Source organism: Ptychodera flava, chromosome 21 (assembly GCF_041260155.1).
Source record: "Ptychodera flava strain L36383 chromosome 21, AS_Pfla_20210202, whole genome shotgun sequence".
NCBI lineage: Eukaryota > Metazoa > Hemichordata > Enteropneusta > Ptychoderidae > Ptychodera > Ptychodera flava.
The window spans coordinates 34,216,557-34,236,249 of record NC_091948.1 but is presented as its reverse complement, the minus strand read 5'-3'; the positions used below and the strand labels follow the sequence as shown (position 1 = coordinate 34,236,249).

At 34.8% G+C, this 19,693-nt stretch overlaps 2 protein-coding genes across 2 annotated transcripts in view; one reads left to right on the top strand and one right to left on the bottom strand.

The window, feature by feature from the left end:
- The window catches only part of LOC139122088 (adiponectin receptor protein 1-like), a 268,597-nt gene that overhangs the window by 228,448 nt on the left and 20,456 nt on the right, over positions 1–19,693 (top strand). The gene's annotated exons all lie outside the window — the stretch shown is intronic.
- Positions 1–19,693, bottom strand: part of LOC139122091 (regulator of G-protein signaling 9-binding protein-like) — a 71,174-nt gene that overhangs the window by 48,903 nt on the left and 2,578 nt on the right. Inside the window, exon 2 of the mRNA XM_070687475.1 lies at positions 6,549–6,715. Coding sequence (XP_070543576.1) covers positions 6,549–6,715 — 167 coding nt within the window. The remainder of the gene's footprint in view (positions 1–6,548; positions 6,716–19,693) is intronic.

The following is a 19,693-nucleotide window of genomic DNA, read 5'->3' as shown; positions in this document are numbered from 1 at the left end:
AAAATGGTATAAAATCAATTTCTTTATGAATGGGAACACATAATTTAAAGTAAATAATCAATCGATACATTTGTACTGTCATCTACATGAGTCTGATAGTTATGCCATATACAGTACAAACAATATGACAGACTGTGATTTTCTATAACATAGCTATTTCTTCTATTTCTCAGCCAAGGTCGTCAAACTTTGCATACCAAATGTTACTATGTTACTATGGAAATGATATCACAATTCAATCACAAACTTTTTTAAGTTTTTAATTTGAATATATATGCAGTTTATACTTAAGTGGTCATTATAATAATCCTTTTTACAAGTAATTTTTTTTCAGAATGCACTGACAGAAATTCTTATAGAAAAGACAGTATTTGTCAATTGGCACATTAGGGATCCTTATTTTTGAATTCTACAGAGAAAACAGACATTGAAAAATTGAACAAAATCCTACATGGAATACAATATCAATGTTTACATGGGAAGGAAAACACATCAATGATTTATACCATCTGCAAATCACACATAAATTATTCACAATGTTTTACCAGAGGGTATCACAATATCAAGAAATCTATTTCTAGAAATAAAGGAGTGTTTGATTTTCCGACTAAAATGCTAGTTTATCTGCAAGAAGGATCCCTACTTATTAATTTTTAAGCTACTCTCCATGCATTTTATCTTGGTGAATTAAATGAATCACACATACACAGGTCTGCCAAGTACTGTGTCTAGTGCCTTTTCCTTTTATGATGATATTTTCATAACTTGACCAGAGTTTCATCATTTCAACTGACCTGTCAGTAGCAAGCGCACATGCCAATTTTGTGGTAGATGAATTTCCAGGCATTGTCCCATATAAATTAAGATGTACATGTGACAAACTTGGAACACTTGCATTTAATACTTGACCATGTATACCATACTTATCTAATTTTAGAGGAGAGGAGGGTTATTAAGGGGCCTGAAACAAAGCGTAGTGCCTTTGTTTTTGCTCATAAAAATTTTGCTTTTTGATTGTGATATCTTCACATGTTTTATGTTATCAGAGGTACATGTAAATTAACAAACAGCAATACTGTAAAAGCATTAATTATTAGCTGGGATTAAATTTCACTATTTCAGCTGAAACATAAAAGCCACTTATTATTAAATCAAAATATTAAATAATACTAGTACCTACTGTTTTACAAGCAAAACCAGTGAACTTAAATCCTAGTGAAATGTCTCAAACATCAAAACAGTGAAATCAAATCCCTGTGAAAATTGATGATTTTACGGTATATGCCTACTAAAATCTTTTATGTGTAATTTGTCACTGGTAATGTTGATGAATGTCCACTGTGATATCCAAGGTAACATATTCCAGTGTGTTTATCTTCCACTAATTTCCCCTGGTTACAGCTCCAGCAAGAGTGGAATCAGTGATCAAGTTTTTTTTCCGAGTTAAACGTAATTGGGCCACTTCATTGTAGATTGGTTCAATTGTTAATATGTACGAAATCAATTTAATATGGATTCTTGCAATTAAGCCATTACTTATCACTTTATCCCACTCGTCATTTTCTGTTATAACAGGCAAGTCTTTCATATCACAATCTGCCTTGCCAACAGTGCTTACAAGTTTACAGATTTAGATGGGACTGCAGTTTGAAAATTGGAAGATGAGCTAAGTCCTTGACATTTTAGGTCAAGTGCAGAAGTTATTGAACCTACTGAATTGCTCTCCTGACGTCATCTATTGCAACAGAGTACAAATGTGCAATCAAAGGTCACATGATATCAATCTGTGATGAAAATGTCTGTGGATTTGGTTGTTTTTTTTCAATTACTTCCCCACCGATTCTTTCAGTCCAATCTACATTTGGCAATATCTACTGCTGTTTTTAATTCTCTGTAAGTGACCATGGCGGCACTTGTTAAATGTGACACACAAGATGATCAGTGATGACATCGACCGCTGATACATTCGCAGGAACATAGGCATACTCAGAGGGCAAGGTGGTCACATAGTGAAAACTCTGTGGTAGCATAGTGCAATTAGCAGATGAAATCATTTTCAAAAATATTGTCTTGTGACTTAAATTTAACAGGCCCATGAAATGACCTTATAGCCTGACCTTGGAATCACTCCTTGTTACCTGTGGATGCAATCTGTTCATTTCTGCTGTCACTTATAGGGAGAACCATTTGATTCCAGGGGGAGAATTGGAGGAATTTTTGGGACAAAAATTGTCAGAAGGTGAAAGAGAAAAAAAATTTAATTCTGTAATTGCTGGAGAGAAAACAAATTGTTACGACAGAAAAAGAAAACAATTGTTGCCAATGTGCTGAAATCAAACTGGAAAATCTGATTCTCTTATATTCTCTGCAGCTTGTCATAAAGTGTCAAAAAAACCCCAAACATTCTGCCTTACTCATTTCCTGTCCCTCCCCTTGCGTTTATCCCCCCTCTGCATATACGAGATGATTGAGGTGGGTATGCATTTCCTGAAAGTTTGCCAAATCTTCATATAAACTGTATTTACTCTTGAAAAATCCTATAGCAGTCATAATAGTTATTAAGACTGAGCTTTCATTCATATATATCAAGTTTATTATGAACAGAACTAAATGTTCAGTTTTCCACAAAAAGACACCTAGCGGCCGATATAGCTCTGCTGTGTTTATGTACAGAATAACTATTTTTGATACATGTTGATGAAGAAGGTGGAAATCTTTGATGACTCAATGCAGTGGCCAGAAAAAATGGCTAAAATAAGCTGCAAAAATACAAAATGAAGATTTCATCATACTTCGAATATATCACATCCCATCCTCCCTAAGAACATGTCAACCGTAGCTATCTGATGAGAAGTTTTTGAGAATAAAATATTCTGACCAAAAATGGCAACAATTGCCCCAAAAAATAAAAAATTGCAAATTTCACCATAATTTCAAAATATCACACTTAGTTCATATATAGAAACCTGTATACCAAATTTCACAGCTGTAAGACCAGTACTTTTTGAGAAACGCATTTTTTGACCAAAAATGGGAAAAAATTGCCCCAAAATTCAAAATTGCGGATGTCATCATTATTTCAATAAATATCATTTAGTTCATCTCTGGAAACCTGTATACCAAATTTCAAAGCTATCAGATAAGTAGTTTTTGAAATACACATTTTTTGACCAAAAATGGCAAAAATTGCCCCAAAATTACAAAATTGCAGATTTCATCATTATTTCCATAAATATCATTTAGTTCATCTGTAGAAACCTCTATACCAAATTTCAAAGCTATCAGACGAGTATTTTTGGAAATACACATTTTTTGACCAAAAATGGCAAAAATTGCCCCAAAAATACAAAATTACAGATTTCATCAGAAATTCAATATATCTTACTTGATTCATCTATAGTAACCTGTATACCAAATTTCAAAACTATCAGACCAGTACATTTTGAGAAATACATTTTTTAACCAAAAATGGCAAAATTGCCTTAAAAATGAAAATTTTCATATTTCTGCACAATTTGAACAAATCTGAAATAGATCATCCCTAGGGACATATGTACCAAATATAAAAGCTATCTGACCAGTAGTTTGTAGAAGAAGATTTTTAAAGATTTTTTTTACCAAAAATGACAAAATTGCCTTAAAAATACAAATATGCAAATTTCACCACCATTTGAACAAATCTGATTTAAGTCACCCTAAGCAAACTGCATATCAAATTTCAAAGCAATCGGACGAGCGGTTTCAGAGAAGAAGTTTTTTTTCCAAAAACACCAAAAAATGCCCCAAAAATACAAATATCCAAATTTAACCATGATTTGAATAAACTGAAGTGAGGTCACCCCAAGTGAACTGCATATAAAATTTCAAAGCAATTGGACTTGTGGTTTCAGAGGAGAAGGCAATTGTTGACGGACGACGGACGCCGGACGCCGGACGACGCCGGACGACGACGGATAATCAACCTATTGATAAGCTCCGCGTCGCTGACAGCGGAGCTAAAAAGACACCACAGTCAATATCAACTGCATGCTTGTACTGGTTGCCAATAAAAAAGCAGTGAATCCACATGTATCTTACACTTACAGCTTTCCATCCATGCTATAGCATTATTAAACGTAATGACAGTGGTCAATCCCGGGGTCTCATAGACACCACAGGTGCTCCCAGTGCTGTTTGAATAGTTGATTGAAGGCCAAAGACCAAGAATATGAAGCCAAAGGCTGAACCTCAATAGTAGCTGTAAGTAAGGAAGGTCTGACATGAAAAATTAACGAGATGTCCCGGTCACATGAACTTACAAGAGTAAAGATTTGAACTTTTTGAGGTATTTCCGACTGACCAAAGTAATTTTTTTGTGGGTTTGATATGATATCGACATCATGCTCTCTTCCTTAAATTTGGCCTTAGCTTCCATGGACTATCCAAGCAACACAGCAAGCACCTCTGATTGACAGCTAGTGTCAGCTTGATTAATGGTGCTCAAAACAATTTACAATATGAGGTGATCATTTTGACAGTGTCCTATGAAAATGGCAGCAAACAAAGTTCAACACCCCATGGAGAAGTGCGGTTTCATCAGGCATGTTTTTTCAACCTTTATATACACAACAACTTTGTATACACAACAAGTTATTGACAAAGCAGCTATGATGTCCATGACTGCATGGTACATGCAACTATTTATACAGTTACTCTGAGTGCCATAAATACACGCTGTGATCCTAATGTGTCTGCATATACAACATGCAATTAAATCTACCCAGCAATAGGTTCTTGCTAATAAGAGTGAGGCAAATGCAGGCATCATTTTGCAAAGAAGATTGTAACTTCTTCTGGAGTATAATAACAATGACATACAATTACATTCACCAAAATTCTGATATAATGGAATTATTGTTTCTCTCAGAGCATGCATATGTTAAGTCTTTGGTGTTAAACAGCTGTTAACAGTCCACATGACCTGTTATGAATATTATTAAGTTTTGATATCTTCGACAGAGCCTCTGTTTAGGTATCAAATTCTTACGGGGAAAAATACTGATTTACTAACTTTGAGAATAAAACCACAGTCGCTCGAGAGCTATTCAGCTCTGGGACTATTCGCCCCATAGACGAGTATACAGAAGCGAGAAATACCCCAAGTCAGGAAATGAAATGGCTATTTCGTATAGGGATTGTGCCACCATGTCATCTTCGACGTTCGATTTTACCGTGAAAAGTAGCAAGTTCATCTATCATGTAACCGTCGACCGTTCCCTATCATTCTCAAAATTCATACCTGGTACTTGATTTGCTTCACAAACGCTGGTTTCTTGTGATTTCGGCCGAATTCGACGGAGACGTCGCTAAAACATAAGCATGAGCAACATTCCGGTCACCTTACAGTGGACGTTGGGCACCTCCACTTTACTGACGTTAGCGCCGCGTACCCATGAGGGTGACTGGAAGGTTGTTCATGCCTTATGTTTGGCGACGTGTCTTCTGAACTGGGCCGAAAATCACACGAAATTCATACCTGATACTTCATCTGCTTACAAAATGCTCATTTCCTGTGATTTTTGGCCGAGTTCGAGAGACACCTGGCCAAACATAAGCGTGAGCAACATTCCAGTCATCCTCATGGGTAGGCGGCGCCAACGTCAGTAAAGTGGAGGTACCCAAGAGGTGACCGGAATGTTGCTCACCCCCAGGTTTTGGCGAGGTGTCGGTCGAATTCGGCCGAAAATCACACGAAACAAGCGTTTTTGAATCAGATAAAGTATCAGGTATGAACTTTTAGAATGATAGGGAACGATCGACGGTAGCATGATAGATGAACTTGCTAATTTTCACAGTGAAATCGGACACGGAATGTTACATGGCGCGGTTTTTATAGCCATTCTGTTTCCTGACTTGGGGTATTTCTCGCTTCTGTATACTCGTCTATGGGGGCGAATAGTCCCCAGAGCTGAATAGCTCTCGAGGACTGTGAGAATAAAACAGACTTTTTTCCGAGAGATCCACAGAGTAAGGATAACCATGAGTGACTACATAACATACACAAACTTAACTTAGCCCCAGTCATGTATACCGGTATTTGTTTATGCTCAACTGTCTCTACTTTGAATAGGAATAAGGTTCATCATGTTCTGCTGTGTGGTCCGCTACTGGCTGTGTCTTACCCAGTGTTACGTTCTGCAGTGTGGGCAATCATGCCTCCACTGTCTTACCCAGTGTTACGTACGTTCTGCTGTGTGGGCAATTATCCAAAGTTTTATCCAGTGTTATATGTTCTGCTGTACAATCCATCATCCACTGCCTTACCTACAGTGTAACATTCTGCTATGTGATCCACTACCCGCTATGTCTTACCTAAGTGCTAGGCAAAGCAGCTAAAATAATTGATCAAATTGATCTGAATCGAATCATCATCTATAAATCTCAGTTTTTACCTGACATGTAAACATTTTGGTCAAAATAACATAGAATCATGGATGAAACACTGTTACAGTAATATAAAAAAAAAAGATAGACTGAAAAAAGCATAAAGTTTGTAAAAATATACTTACTTCCTGAGATGTGGCATTAGTTTATATTTATTATGTTTGGCAAGATCATGAGCTTTCCGTCGTACTTTCTTGATTTCATCTCGTAGACATTCAGAATCATTGGAACCTCCAAGTGCAATAACCAAGTTTCGATAATAGGCTGTTGCACAGTTGAACTCACTAACAAGCTGTAATGAAGACAAGTAAATAAAACTTGTTATAGGAACATTGGTTTTCCCATTGTTTAAAATGGCTGATATTGTATCTGTTACGCTGATACTAACAGTATTCTTTCTAGTCCATTGCTAAATTGGCTGTTTTGTCTTTCCCTTTCATAATTTCATTGGTACTGCCATGTTTTCAGGAGAATGTGCTTTCAAAACCAAATGCAAATATGTATAAATTATCAATAAAACCAGCAGCAAATATTATTTGCTGCCATTTTTACTGAAACTAGTCTAGGAGTTTGTTGTAAATACACTGAAAAGTCTGTTTAAATTTGACATGGCATGTTTTTAAAACCACAATGTAAAAAGTGCAAGTTTAGGCTGCATTCACATTTTTTTACCAGTTCTTCAGACCTGGCCCAATTGATCATTATAAAAATGGCATTAAATTTCGTGATGGCAATTATATGAATGTCAGTTTGTTTAGAACTCATTAATCAGACTAAATATATCAGAAACTACTTAATGTTGATTATCTATATATTGGACTCTCAATCTTTTTCAATACTGGATATGATATTGCTATATCCCTGTTTATTTTGAAATAAAGCGTATATTATTTGAAAATTGGGTAATTTATTCCTCTAGTACCAAAATTTGCATATTATCAGTAACTCCTGATTTTCATTTTCATTTTTGATTTTGAAAGGAAATGATTAACAGCTTTCTTGTGAAAAGTCATTGAGTATCCTGTCTCCACTGCTTCATTAAACAATGGGCAAAGTCATTGAGTATCCTGTCGACACTGCTTCATTAAACATGGGCAAAGTCATTGAGTATCCTGTCTACACTGCTTCATTAAACAATGGGCAAAGTCATTGAGTATCCTGTCTACACTGCTTCATTAAACAATGGGCAAAGTCATTGAGTATCCTGTCTATACTGCTTCATTAAACAATGGGCAAAGTCATTGAGTATCCTGTCTACACTGCTTCATTAACACATGGGCAAAGTCATTGAGTATCCTGTCTACACTGCTTCATTAAACAATGGGCAAAGTCATTGAGTATCCTGTCTACACTGCTTCATTAAACAATGGGCAAAGTCATTGAGTATCCTGTCTACACTACTTCATTAAACAATGGGCAAAGTCATCGAGTATCCTGTCTACACTGCTTCATTATCAATGGGCAAAGTCATTGAGTATCCTGTCTACACTGCTTCCTTAAACGATGGGCAAAGTCATTGAGTATCCTGTCTACACTGCTTCATTAAACAATGGGCAAAGTCATTGAGTATCCTGTCTACACTGCTTCATTAAACAATGGGCAAAGGCATTGAGTATCCTGTCTACACTGCTTAATTAAACAATGGGCAAAGTCATTGAGTATCCTGTCTACACTGCTTCATTAAACAATGGGCAAAGTCATTGAGTATCCTGTCTACACTGCTTCATTAAACAATGGGCAAAGTCATTATATCCTGTCTACACTACTGCATTAAACACGGGGCAAAGTCATTGAGTATCCTGTCTACACTGCTTCATTAAACACTGGGCAAAGTCATTGAGTATCCTGTCTACACTGCTTCATTAAACAATGGGCAAAGTCATTGAGTATCCTGTCTACACTGCTTCATTATCAATGGGCAAAGTCATTGAGTATCCTGTCTACACTGCTTCATTAAACGATGGGCAAAGTCATTGAGTATCCTGTCTACACTGCTTCATTAAACGATGGGCAAAGTCATTGAGTATCCTGTCTACACTGCTTCATTAAACAATGGGCAAAGTCATTGAGTATCCTGTCTACACTGCTTCATTAAACAATGGGCAAAGTCATTGAGTATCCTGTCTACACTGCTTCATTAAACAATGGGCAAAGTCATCGAGTATCCTGTCTACACTACTTCATTAAACAATGGGCAAAGTCATCGAGTATCCTATCTACACTGCTTCATTAAACAACGGGCAAAGTCATTGAGTATCCTGTCTACACTGCTTCATTAAACAATGGGCAAAGTCATCGAGTATCCTGTCTACACTGCTTCATTAAACAATGGGCAAAGTCATCGAGTATCCTGTCTACACTGCTTCATTATCAATGGGCAAAGTCATTGAGTATCCTGTCTACACTGCTTCATTAAACGATGGGCAAAGTCATTGAGTATCCTGTCTACACTGCTTCATTAAACGATGGGCAAAGTCATTGAGTATCCTGTCTACACTGCTTCATTAAACAATGGGCAAAGGCATTGAGTATCCTGTCTACACTGCTTCAGTAAACAATGGGCAAAGTCATTGAGTATCCTGTCTACACTGCTTCATTAAACAATGGGCAAAGTCATTGAGTATCCTGTCTACACTGCTTCATTAAACAATGGGCAAAGTCATTGAGTATCCTATCTAAACTGCTTCATTAAACAATGGGCAAAGTCATTGAGTATCCTGTCTACACTGCTTCATTAAACAATGGGCAAAGGCATTGAGTATCCTGTCTACACTACTTCATTAAACAATGGGCAAAGTCATCGAGTATCCTGTCTACACTGCTTCATTATCAATGGGCAAAGTCATTGAGTATCCTGTCTACACTGCTTCATTAAACGATGGGCAAAGTCATTGAGTATCCTGTCTACACTGCTTCATTAAACAATGGGCAAAGTCATTGAGTATCCTGACTACACTGCTTCATTAAACAATGGGCAAAGTCATTGAGTATCCTATCTACACTGCTTCATCAAACATGGGCAAAGTCATTGAGTATCCTGTCTATACTGCTTCATTAAACAATGGGCAAAGTCATTGAGTATCCTGTCTATACTGCTTCATTAAACAATGGGCAAAGTCATTGAGTATCCTGTCTACACTGCTTCATTAAACAATGGGCAAAGTCATTGAGTATCCTGTCTACACTGCTTCATTAAACAATGGGCAAAGTCATTGAGTATCCTGTCTACACTGCTTCATTAAACAATGGGCAAAGTCATTGAGTATCCTGTCTACACTGCTTCATTAAACAATGGGCAAAGTCATTGAGTATCCTGTCTACACTGCTTCATTAAACAGTGGGCAAAGTCATTGAGTACCCTGTCTATACTGATTCATTAAACAATGGGCAAAGTCATTGAGTATCCTGTCTACACTGCTTCATTAAACATGGGGCAAAGTCATTTAGTATCCTGTCTACACTGCTTCATTAAACAATGGGCAAAGTCATTTAGTATCCTGTCTACCCTGCTTCATTATAAAAACCTTATTCATGAGATACAATAGAAAATACATCATTGCACAGAAATAACCTCAAACTTTGAATACTTGATTTTAGATAGTACACTACCGTAAACAAAACCCTAACTTTTACATTCTACAAATAGATTTCCGGAGTATGAATATTTAGGTTTTACTTCCATGTATCGATCTCAACTTGGAATAAATACTGATTATATATACTGAAAATAAACAAAGGCATACCTGCACGCTTGTTAATTTAAACAAAAATCATTTTAAGCAAAACAATGCTGTATTATGACTACAGTTTAATGCATAGTATAAATTTATTTTGTGTATTATAAATAAGTCGGTAAAAATGGATTTGATGGTAATTTTGTTTGCCTCAGTGTTAATGTGAATTTGATTAGTCAAACTTTAGTACGACATTTTTCAAAATTAAATCTCTGTGATGCACACTCTGGCATGTTGTAAGCATGATGCACATTTTTGCATGTTGTAAGGAAACACTGAGTACTACCGGTATACTTGTAAACTGAACTGCTTGTTAAGTGCCATCTGACTATTGAATCTAAGTAAATTGCTTTATGCATCAATTCCACAGCGTGTTTGTAATTCTTGCTTACTTACATTTCAAGTGAGAGATATTAAGAAGTATAAACTAACTATATTCTAATTCATCGCTAGAAAGAAAAAGAATTTACGTTATTTTGTGAAAGTTTCAGTTTCAAACACCAATAGTAATTTATTAATTAAGTAAGTAATGGCTATATGGTTGTAATGAATTGCTTTCCTAGACATTGCCAGATCAGTGGTAACACAAATAATTAGTGACATTGATGGTTTCATTTGACGATAAAGGAGACAGTACTGTTGAAGAAATTAGGAAAATATCAGTTTTCAGAAACTGAACAAAAAAAGAATTTGGCTACTCTTGAACACCCATCATAAATGGAGAAAAGCACAAAAAGACAGCATCCTTTTAGAACTGAACAGTCAGAACTGTATATTATCAGTTATGGCAGAATACTCTAGGGGATTTTACATTTGATGTTGTCAGTGCTTATGAACAAATAATTATGCCCTTCTCTTTGAGTTGTAAACATTAGAAAACTTGATCCAATGACTTTTAAAAAATCCTACTAGTTGAACTTTGTAATATTTCAGCCATCCTACACCTGCATCAGATAAAACTGAGGAGTTTATCTGGGAAATACCGGTATACATGTATATATGTACACTTACAAAGCTTTGCAAAGGAATATTGAAATTTTTAGAAGCCACGTCTAACATTAATGAGCCCTGACAATTATGGTATTAAGCAAAGTCCAAACAGACTATAACTAAGTGCTCTATACTGAGACTTTTTTGATCAGCAACATGACATACCCTACATTGTATTGAAGTTCATAGATAAAATGTATGTAAGTCACTTAGATTGATATATGGTACTGGTATTCTCATCATACTTCAACTTTACACATGCAAGGAAATAGCAAGAGTACAATATTATGAATATAGCGAATATTTGGAAAATGATATTGTATGTGTTGTAAAATACCAATAAGTACATACATGTACCACACAATTCCATACCATTGTACCATATGTTGTATAAACTCACCAATATTTATATGGAAGTAATTCTTTCAATAAAATCAACAGCTCATGTTATAAACACAACAATTTCATCCTATCTGAACTGAACAATGTATTTCCTGACCAAATAAGATGACTTTGAAAACCATTTGCTAGATACTTACTATTCACACAAAATAATTTACTTTTTGCTCATCAGAAATAGAATTACCGTACTCGTCCGAGTATAAGCCCCTGCTCGTGTATAAGCCCCCCTACTGATTTCAGAGGATTTTAGAAAATGCATTACATCCGTGTATAAGCCCCTACCCTAGTGTAACTCCAATACAGAAAGGTTAGGAGAGTATATTTAGTTATTTAACTTGGTAAATTACTTTTAGATAATAAAAAAACTATTAAAAGATGTTAAAACAATGGGAAACTGGAGTTCCCTTGACAGCATCGTAAGAAAAATGACACGTTTTCCCAGTGCTATCTTGATTCTTTCACCCTGCTCACCCCCGTCGCCTAAATAGAATAGTCTCACTCACGTCGGCCATTGTTCATTTCATTCACAGCCACGATGTTTTCATGCTTGAAACATGCAGTTTCTTTTGTTTGAAGCAATTTATCCTTTCATTTGTGAAGACTTTTCCTGGTGACTATTACAATTTTCACTTCTATGTTGTTGTTTTCACAAGATGTAGACAGTTTGATACTGGAATATTGAGTTGCCTTTCCGTGTAGGCAATGCATGCCTGTTCACATTACTGTTGATCAGCAGCATACATGACGTCTTTGTTTCAAGTTTGGGGGGTTTTTTTGACGCTGAATTTCACCGAAATGTCACTTCTGTATTCAGAGATTGTACAATCAGTTTCTTTGGATGTGTAAGTCTATTTTGAAAGCGATAGAAAGATCGAGTGGTGTTGAAAAAAATCGTGCATAAAATTAGCATAAATTAAGCGTCCATGCCAGACAACATGGGGTTGCTCGAGTATAAGCCCCTCCCCTAGTTATGCAGCTGTTTAGTGTTGCCGAACCGGAGGCTTATACTCGGACGAGTACAGTATATCTTTCAAAGAATCACCGTAACAGTTGTTTTCCAGTACAAACCTGAGGCTGAATACAGTAATCACTTATTCACAAATGGAATGTGTTCATTACGTTAAAAAATTTGCTCCACAGATTATTCAAAATAAACTCATCTAAATAAATACCAGTTTTATTACTGAAAGTTTGTTATTCGCGTCACTGGCATTCATAAATGAGCACACAAAGAGACAGTGACTGTATGTATCTTAGTCACTTTATATCCAGTAAATCTGTAACCATAGTAACAATCTCCAATGGTGACAGTGGCAAAATGATTGAGAGCTTTCACAGAACGTTTTATCGATCTGACTAACACACATAAATGTTTTCAGTTTATTTACATAAAATACCAGCATTAGAGCTTAAGGCAATGAAAACGTTTCACTGCTGGAGACAGTGACGCTCTTACAATATTACAATGTTGCCCAGTTGTACATCATCTATCCATTATATATTATTATATATATATATATATATATATATATATATATTATATATATATATATATATATAATATTCCCTCCCTGTTATCACCATATATATATATATATATATATATATATGGTATATAGACAGTGTGTGTGTGTGTGTGTGTATATATATATATATATATATATATATATATATAATATATATATATATAAATATATATATATATATACACACACACACACACACACACACACACACACATGGCACACACACAAAAGTACATGTTACTTAGGAATAGATGAATAGTTAAAGGGGAGTGGTTGTCGGAACTCTGCTCGGAAAGGTTGCCAAGGACCCCTACGACCTATGTAAACACTGTATCTAGGGTACGTTGGCGATTGATGAAAGTTGAAACATGTTTGTTAACAATGAATATCATAAGAAAACTTTATAAGTTGCAGTTATGTTGAAGTGATGCATATAGATATCATGCATGATATGCATTGTTAATAAACAACAAAATCGCACACGTGCAGTTCCGACACCCCCCCCCCCTTTTAAAAAGAAACATTCATGTAAGACTGCAGGTACAAATATTAAAATAGTTTTGGTTCAAAGCAAACCAAATGAAATCACTCTACAACAATCCATGGCCACCATTTCCTGTGTTTACCTGTCGGTAAATATTTCAGATATTGTATTGAAATGAATAACAGAAAATATTTTACTGAAATCTTACTAGACAAAGGTCTCATTATATTATAAACATTGACATGAATATTAATATATTATTCAATATTCAAAATCTAATGCATGTCATTTCTCAATTAAGATAAATTTTAGTAATTTTACATGAACATTGTTTTAAAGGGTATATGCAAGAAACATAAGCAAATTTGACAAAGCAATGTCAGAGTGTAATATTAAAATGCCAATTTGATTAAAATTGTTTCAACATCATTTTAGTTATTTCTAAAATTGCTTATCTTAAGGACTAAATTGTTATATTCAAATTAAACATCCTCTGAGAAATGATACTTGTTGTAGTCATAAAAATTATTCTTTAATTTCAGAACAGACTTCAGAATTTCTAATTATGTGACTTGGGCATGGGGATATCACCCTGGGGGTATACATGAATAAGCAAAGTTAAAAAGGTCTCCTTTCAATGACATTTGTAACTGTGTGCAAGTCAATTTACATTGTTTTTCACACACCATTTCAAACCAATGCCATCCACGCTGTGCTAACAGAATGCAATGCTTACACTGGCATTTCTATGGCGATGAAATTGCCTTCTATTCATCTAGAGATGTAAAGTAAACTCAATGCATAATTAAATCCACCAACACATTGAACAAACACTTTACTGTATTGCAGCATACTTCAATCAGCACTATTTGTAAATATCTTATTACAGTCATTACAGTTGTGTAAAAATTCACATGAATCATTGTTGCATGTAGTGAACTGATATATGATCCACAATATTTTACTTACCAGATTTTTACTTTCTAATATAAAACTTTCAAATACACATAACTTTCCATTGATGCTCCAATACATCTGTGTAATGATTTTTTTTTTTTTTTTTTTTTTTTTTTTAAACATCAAATTTTCATCAGTAGTATGGGGAAAACATATGCATATTAAAAGTTAACTTTTTTAGGCAGAATTTAAGTCACTCTTCTCAGTATTTGCACATATCAGTCAAATATACAAGAACTCTGAGCCATACAATACAGTCTTGTCCTTGAAACAGATAAAGATATGGTGGTATTTCCACCTTGGCTGAATTCTCTGCAGTTCTTCCTAATCTGATTTTTATCAGATTAAGTTAAATTAACAAAAGATCAACAAAAATAATCCACAGCTGCTTGTCCTGTTATATCAGTGATAAGGAAATATATAATTATGGAGTTCAGTATCTACTGATCGTTATAATTACACTTCATAGTACAATTGATGAAATACTATTTTGGAACACAATGCACTATTCTAATTGACCACAACAGCATACTTCCTAACCCTAAAAGGTCTGTTGTACATACTGATATTCAACAGATTTCTTGCTATTGCAATGGAATATACTGACATTCATTATTATTTGTGAACTTCTGCTGTATGAAAACACCTAAGCATAAAATGTTTCAAATATTATTCAATTCGGAGTTTACGTTGGGGTGGGGTCTGAAATTTTTGCAATTGGTTTTAAAAAAATAAGACCCCCTGCATCAACTGCTAAAAAAAAATGACCCCCATTTTAAATAAGAAACTATACGAACCCCTCCCCCAGAAAAAATATTTGAAAAACTATGACACGCTGTATAAAAAACAGTAGGAATAAGTTATAAACTACCTTATAAACTATGATATTGTTCCAGTTTATGTATGTCAAAGTATGTAGATATTTCTAAAGAGGCAAGACGCATTGTAGAAAGAAAAAGTCATATCATCAGCATTGTCCTTGCTGTGGGGATAAATAAAACATGTCTGTTATGTACAAAGAAAACAATAACAGTAAGTCAGTTTATCTCTCATGTTTTATGGGCATGCATTCACCGAACAAGTGTTTGTTTCCAACAACGTGCTAACCATCCAGATTTATTGTACACTGCATGCACTGTTTCCATTTCTTCATCTTCCTCACGGCTATTTCCTGTACTAACATCATCATCATCATCTTTGTCAGAGCATAACTCCATGTCTGATGTGATGTGATGTGATGTGATGTGATATGATTTATCTTAAATGCAGAGTTGTGTGCACACTTCTTTCATGTTGTATAATAAAATATAGCTTTTATTGAACAACAATGATTTGTGTAGTTGTGATTTGCAAATAAAAACAATCTGAATAAAGTGAAAGATATTAGGCTTGGCTTCTTAGGACATAGTGATGGTCAGTGTTTTCTCTGCATGTTCATCGAAAGGGGCACTTTGTGCCCCGTTCATCAAAATAAGAGGGCAGCTCAGACTTTGACATTTTAGGGGGCAGTTACTGTTGATTCACAGTTGTCACCCTCATGTATATGGACGCGGCTTGCTTTATTTTGTGCGCGACTTCCGCACTATCAGTAACTTTTCCACGGCGGACAATGGCTCGCAAAATTTGCGCAATCGCAGAGTCAAGAGAAAACCCTGGATGGTATGTGATTTTTTACCTATTTCACTAGTCATACAAAGAATTTGAAATATATTAAAGCAAGACTCTCTCTACATTTTCAAGATTCAGATTAAATGATGCAATAGAACACAAATTAACCCTTTGAGCACAAAAGTCAATTTTTGTCATTCTTATAAAATATACCTCAATCAATTTTTGTCAGATTTTTGCCAAAATTTAAAAAAAAAACTGAGGCCAATGAAATGTGTTCATTTGGTCCAAAATTATGAGAAATATTACAGAAAAGTCCATAAAATTTGTAAAATGTTGGACTAAAATTTTGGTGGGAAAAAATACAGCACTCAAAGGGTTAAGTTGTTTTGATGAGTGGCTTGGCCATGTTTGTGATACTGAAACATGGTCTTTTGCGAATTACGATAGAGATAACTACTTATGTTCAACTATTGCATTTTTGAAAATGCGGTTACCCCCTTCCCCCTCCCTTTCCATAAGAGCTTTTGAAAGACAGAGTAGCCCCTCCCCCGATTTTACTCAGTTGTAACTTACTGTCATCTGTGGTGAATACAACAGCTGCCAGTACATTGACAAACACACTGCAGAGTAGAAAACATTGAATCATACTATCTCAGCATATCACACAGATACTCAACACATTAAAGTGATTAAATGACTCTTATTGGTGGTTGTAATATGGCCTATTAGAATTCCTCATACATTTGGTGATTGTTTGTATCATGTTAAGAAGCCATTTTATAAACCTTTCACCACCAAGGTTTGGCCCAAAACCTATTGTTATTATCAATGGTAATATGGACCTATTTACAGGATATTGGGGTGAACACCAACAGGTTAAAACTCTATCCCTTTTCACAGCGTAAAATACATCTCCAAGATAACACAATTCAAGACTGCTTTACATTAAAGCACAAATGGTTTTACATTTTGATTACTGAAATATATCATTAATTTGTTGGGCACTTGTTAGAATGACATGTCTTTGCTTTGTCTCAAATTCAATGTGCCACTTCAGTAAAGTTGAAAAATAATGCACCATATTCTTGACATTTAGATGAACAATTAGGACCATATACACATGACATTTCTCCATCAAAAATTACAGCCATGACCAAATTGACTGCATGGCATGAAACTAATATGTTCTTGCAGTGAAAGATTATTCGCATCCAGTCTGCTTTGATTGTCTTTATTGGTAGAATATGTGAAACAACAACTTGTATAAACTTTCCCTTCTGTTAACACAAAATATCCTTGCAACTAAGCAATAAAGTTATTTTGATTGTGAGTAAACTCACCTTTACATGACGATACTGCGAAAGACGTGAGGAGCAACTAAAGACGTTATATTATAGTTTTATTTATGACAATTGATTTCTGTGTAAACTGTAGCAAATGTAACATTTGTTGATGTGCATGGTTTACAATATTTCACAATTTCATAACTTTGGATATAGTAAAATTGACCTTTTAAAACAAACATGTTTTAAATATACAGACTGCACTGCATACAGTCATTGTCTGGTGAGTTTGTTCACATAAACTGTTTAATGAAGATTATTATTAAATAATGAAGCATGGAACAAAAAATACAATCAAAAGCTGACAGATACTCTCATAAAATACGGTGTAATTGCCTCTTCACAGGGTGGTTTTGAAATGGATTTCATAGGCCAGGCATTTGGTAGATTCTCTGTCTAGCAATTACTGTAATGGCATCAAGTGATGACTTTGTGGTACAACATTACACATGTTAATACATCACCTAATTCTGAACTTTCATTCATTTCTGTCACTGACAGATGACCATGCATACTCATCAAGTCAGATATGCTGTACTTTAGGGTTTATAGGAAAAAAACATTTAATATACATGTCAGATAACGCATTGAAGAATTTCATGTTTGCTTGTAGCCAGTTTTGAGTGTGTAGATTAAGAAAAGCTACCCTACCTTTTAGTTAAAAGGCCCCGGGGATATAAAAATCCGCAGTGTTGAAGTATGTCTCAGAATTCCTAGCCTAGAATCCTATTCGTCCGCTTGCCTCTGTACCTCCGACCCACTCAATTGGGAGTGGGTCGGAGGTACGGAGGCAAGGGGACGAATAGGATTCTAGGCTACAGAATTCCAGGAAAAGCTCAATTATTGTACATGTCAAAACAACCATTACCTATGTGGAATGTTGAATACCGATGCAATATCAAATTTCATTGGTTTGAGGCCAACACTTTGAAATGCATGCTTTTATTGTTTGAATTCAAAATACTTTGTGTGACTTAGAAAATAAACAGAACCAACAAATTTTGGGGGCATTAAAGGTCGAATTCAAACTGTTGTGAAATTCAGTTCCATACTACACAAAATGTGATCCAAAGTGATGATTTGAAGACCAAATGCCTTACTACTTTTAGGTTTCAAAATAAACACCGGTGGAGGAATACGGAAGGAATAATCAAATTATCATTTATTTCAGTTAGATTATTTAACTAACCAGCTTTCCTCATAGAAGCACATTTTTCTAACTCATATGCCGTGGACAATACTATGGATGGCTAGACACGCCACATAATTATGCTAGAGATAACAGACATTGCTGATGTTTTAAATGAAACTTACATGTTACTATTGGAGTACCTCTTGATGCTCCGATAGTAACACAAGTTTAGATTGATTATTAACCATTATAATCAACTTGGACACATATCATTTTCACCTCTAAAATACCAGACAGGCAAAGGCAAACTATGTCACAGATGATAACGTCAATGCACTTTTCCTCTCTTTACAAGCAACAACCTTGAAAATAAAATAATTTAAATTATGGTCTATCTATTATTAAAATTGAAAAATATTTTCTCTGCCATTGACATGGCTACAAACATACACAGAATTTTCAAACTAAAATATAAAATGTTACAAATCAGAAGTGATTTCATTATTTAGCTTCTAAATGACTTTTGCGTTGTTCCAATATACCATGGTACATACAATTTGACTCCAATAATAAAATTCTGGACAACAGTGCATAAGGTGCATAAATGATTACAAAAATTCTATTGGAAAGAGAAGTATCCTATTATTGTAACATCCAAAGGACGTACCAATATAGAACAACAGAATTTATACATGAAATCATTTTCACCAAGCACCATTGAATTATTCATTTTGTTAAATCCTTAACCTAACAGTCAACAAAAACACTTTAAAAGTAGCAATAAAAACATTCAAATAATATTTCAATGTTGATAAATACCTATCTGCCCAACTTTAAGTTTGTAACTTAAATTCTCATACTCTAAATACTGGCAGTGAGCTTTACATGGTCATACACTTTTGATCTATATCAAAGTACTTTTAATCTTCATATCAAGTAACATTATTTTCCCTGAAACCATTTTTGCATACTTTTTAGAAGTTCTTTGATATTTGAAATTTCCCTTTCTGTATATACACGCTAGTTATACAGGCAATAACAGTTTCTGCTACAGTTCATGGTAAAAATAATTGAATTTCTCCCTTAGAAAA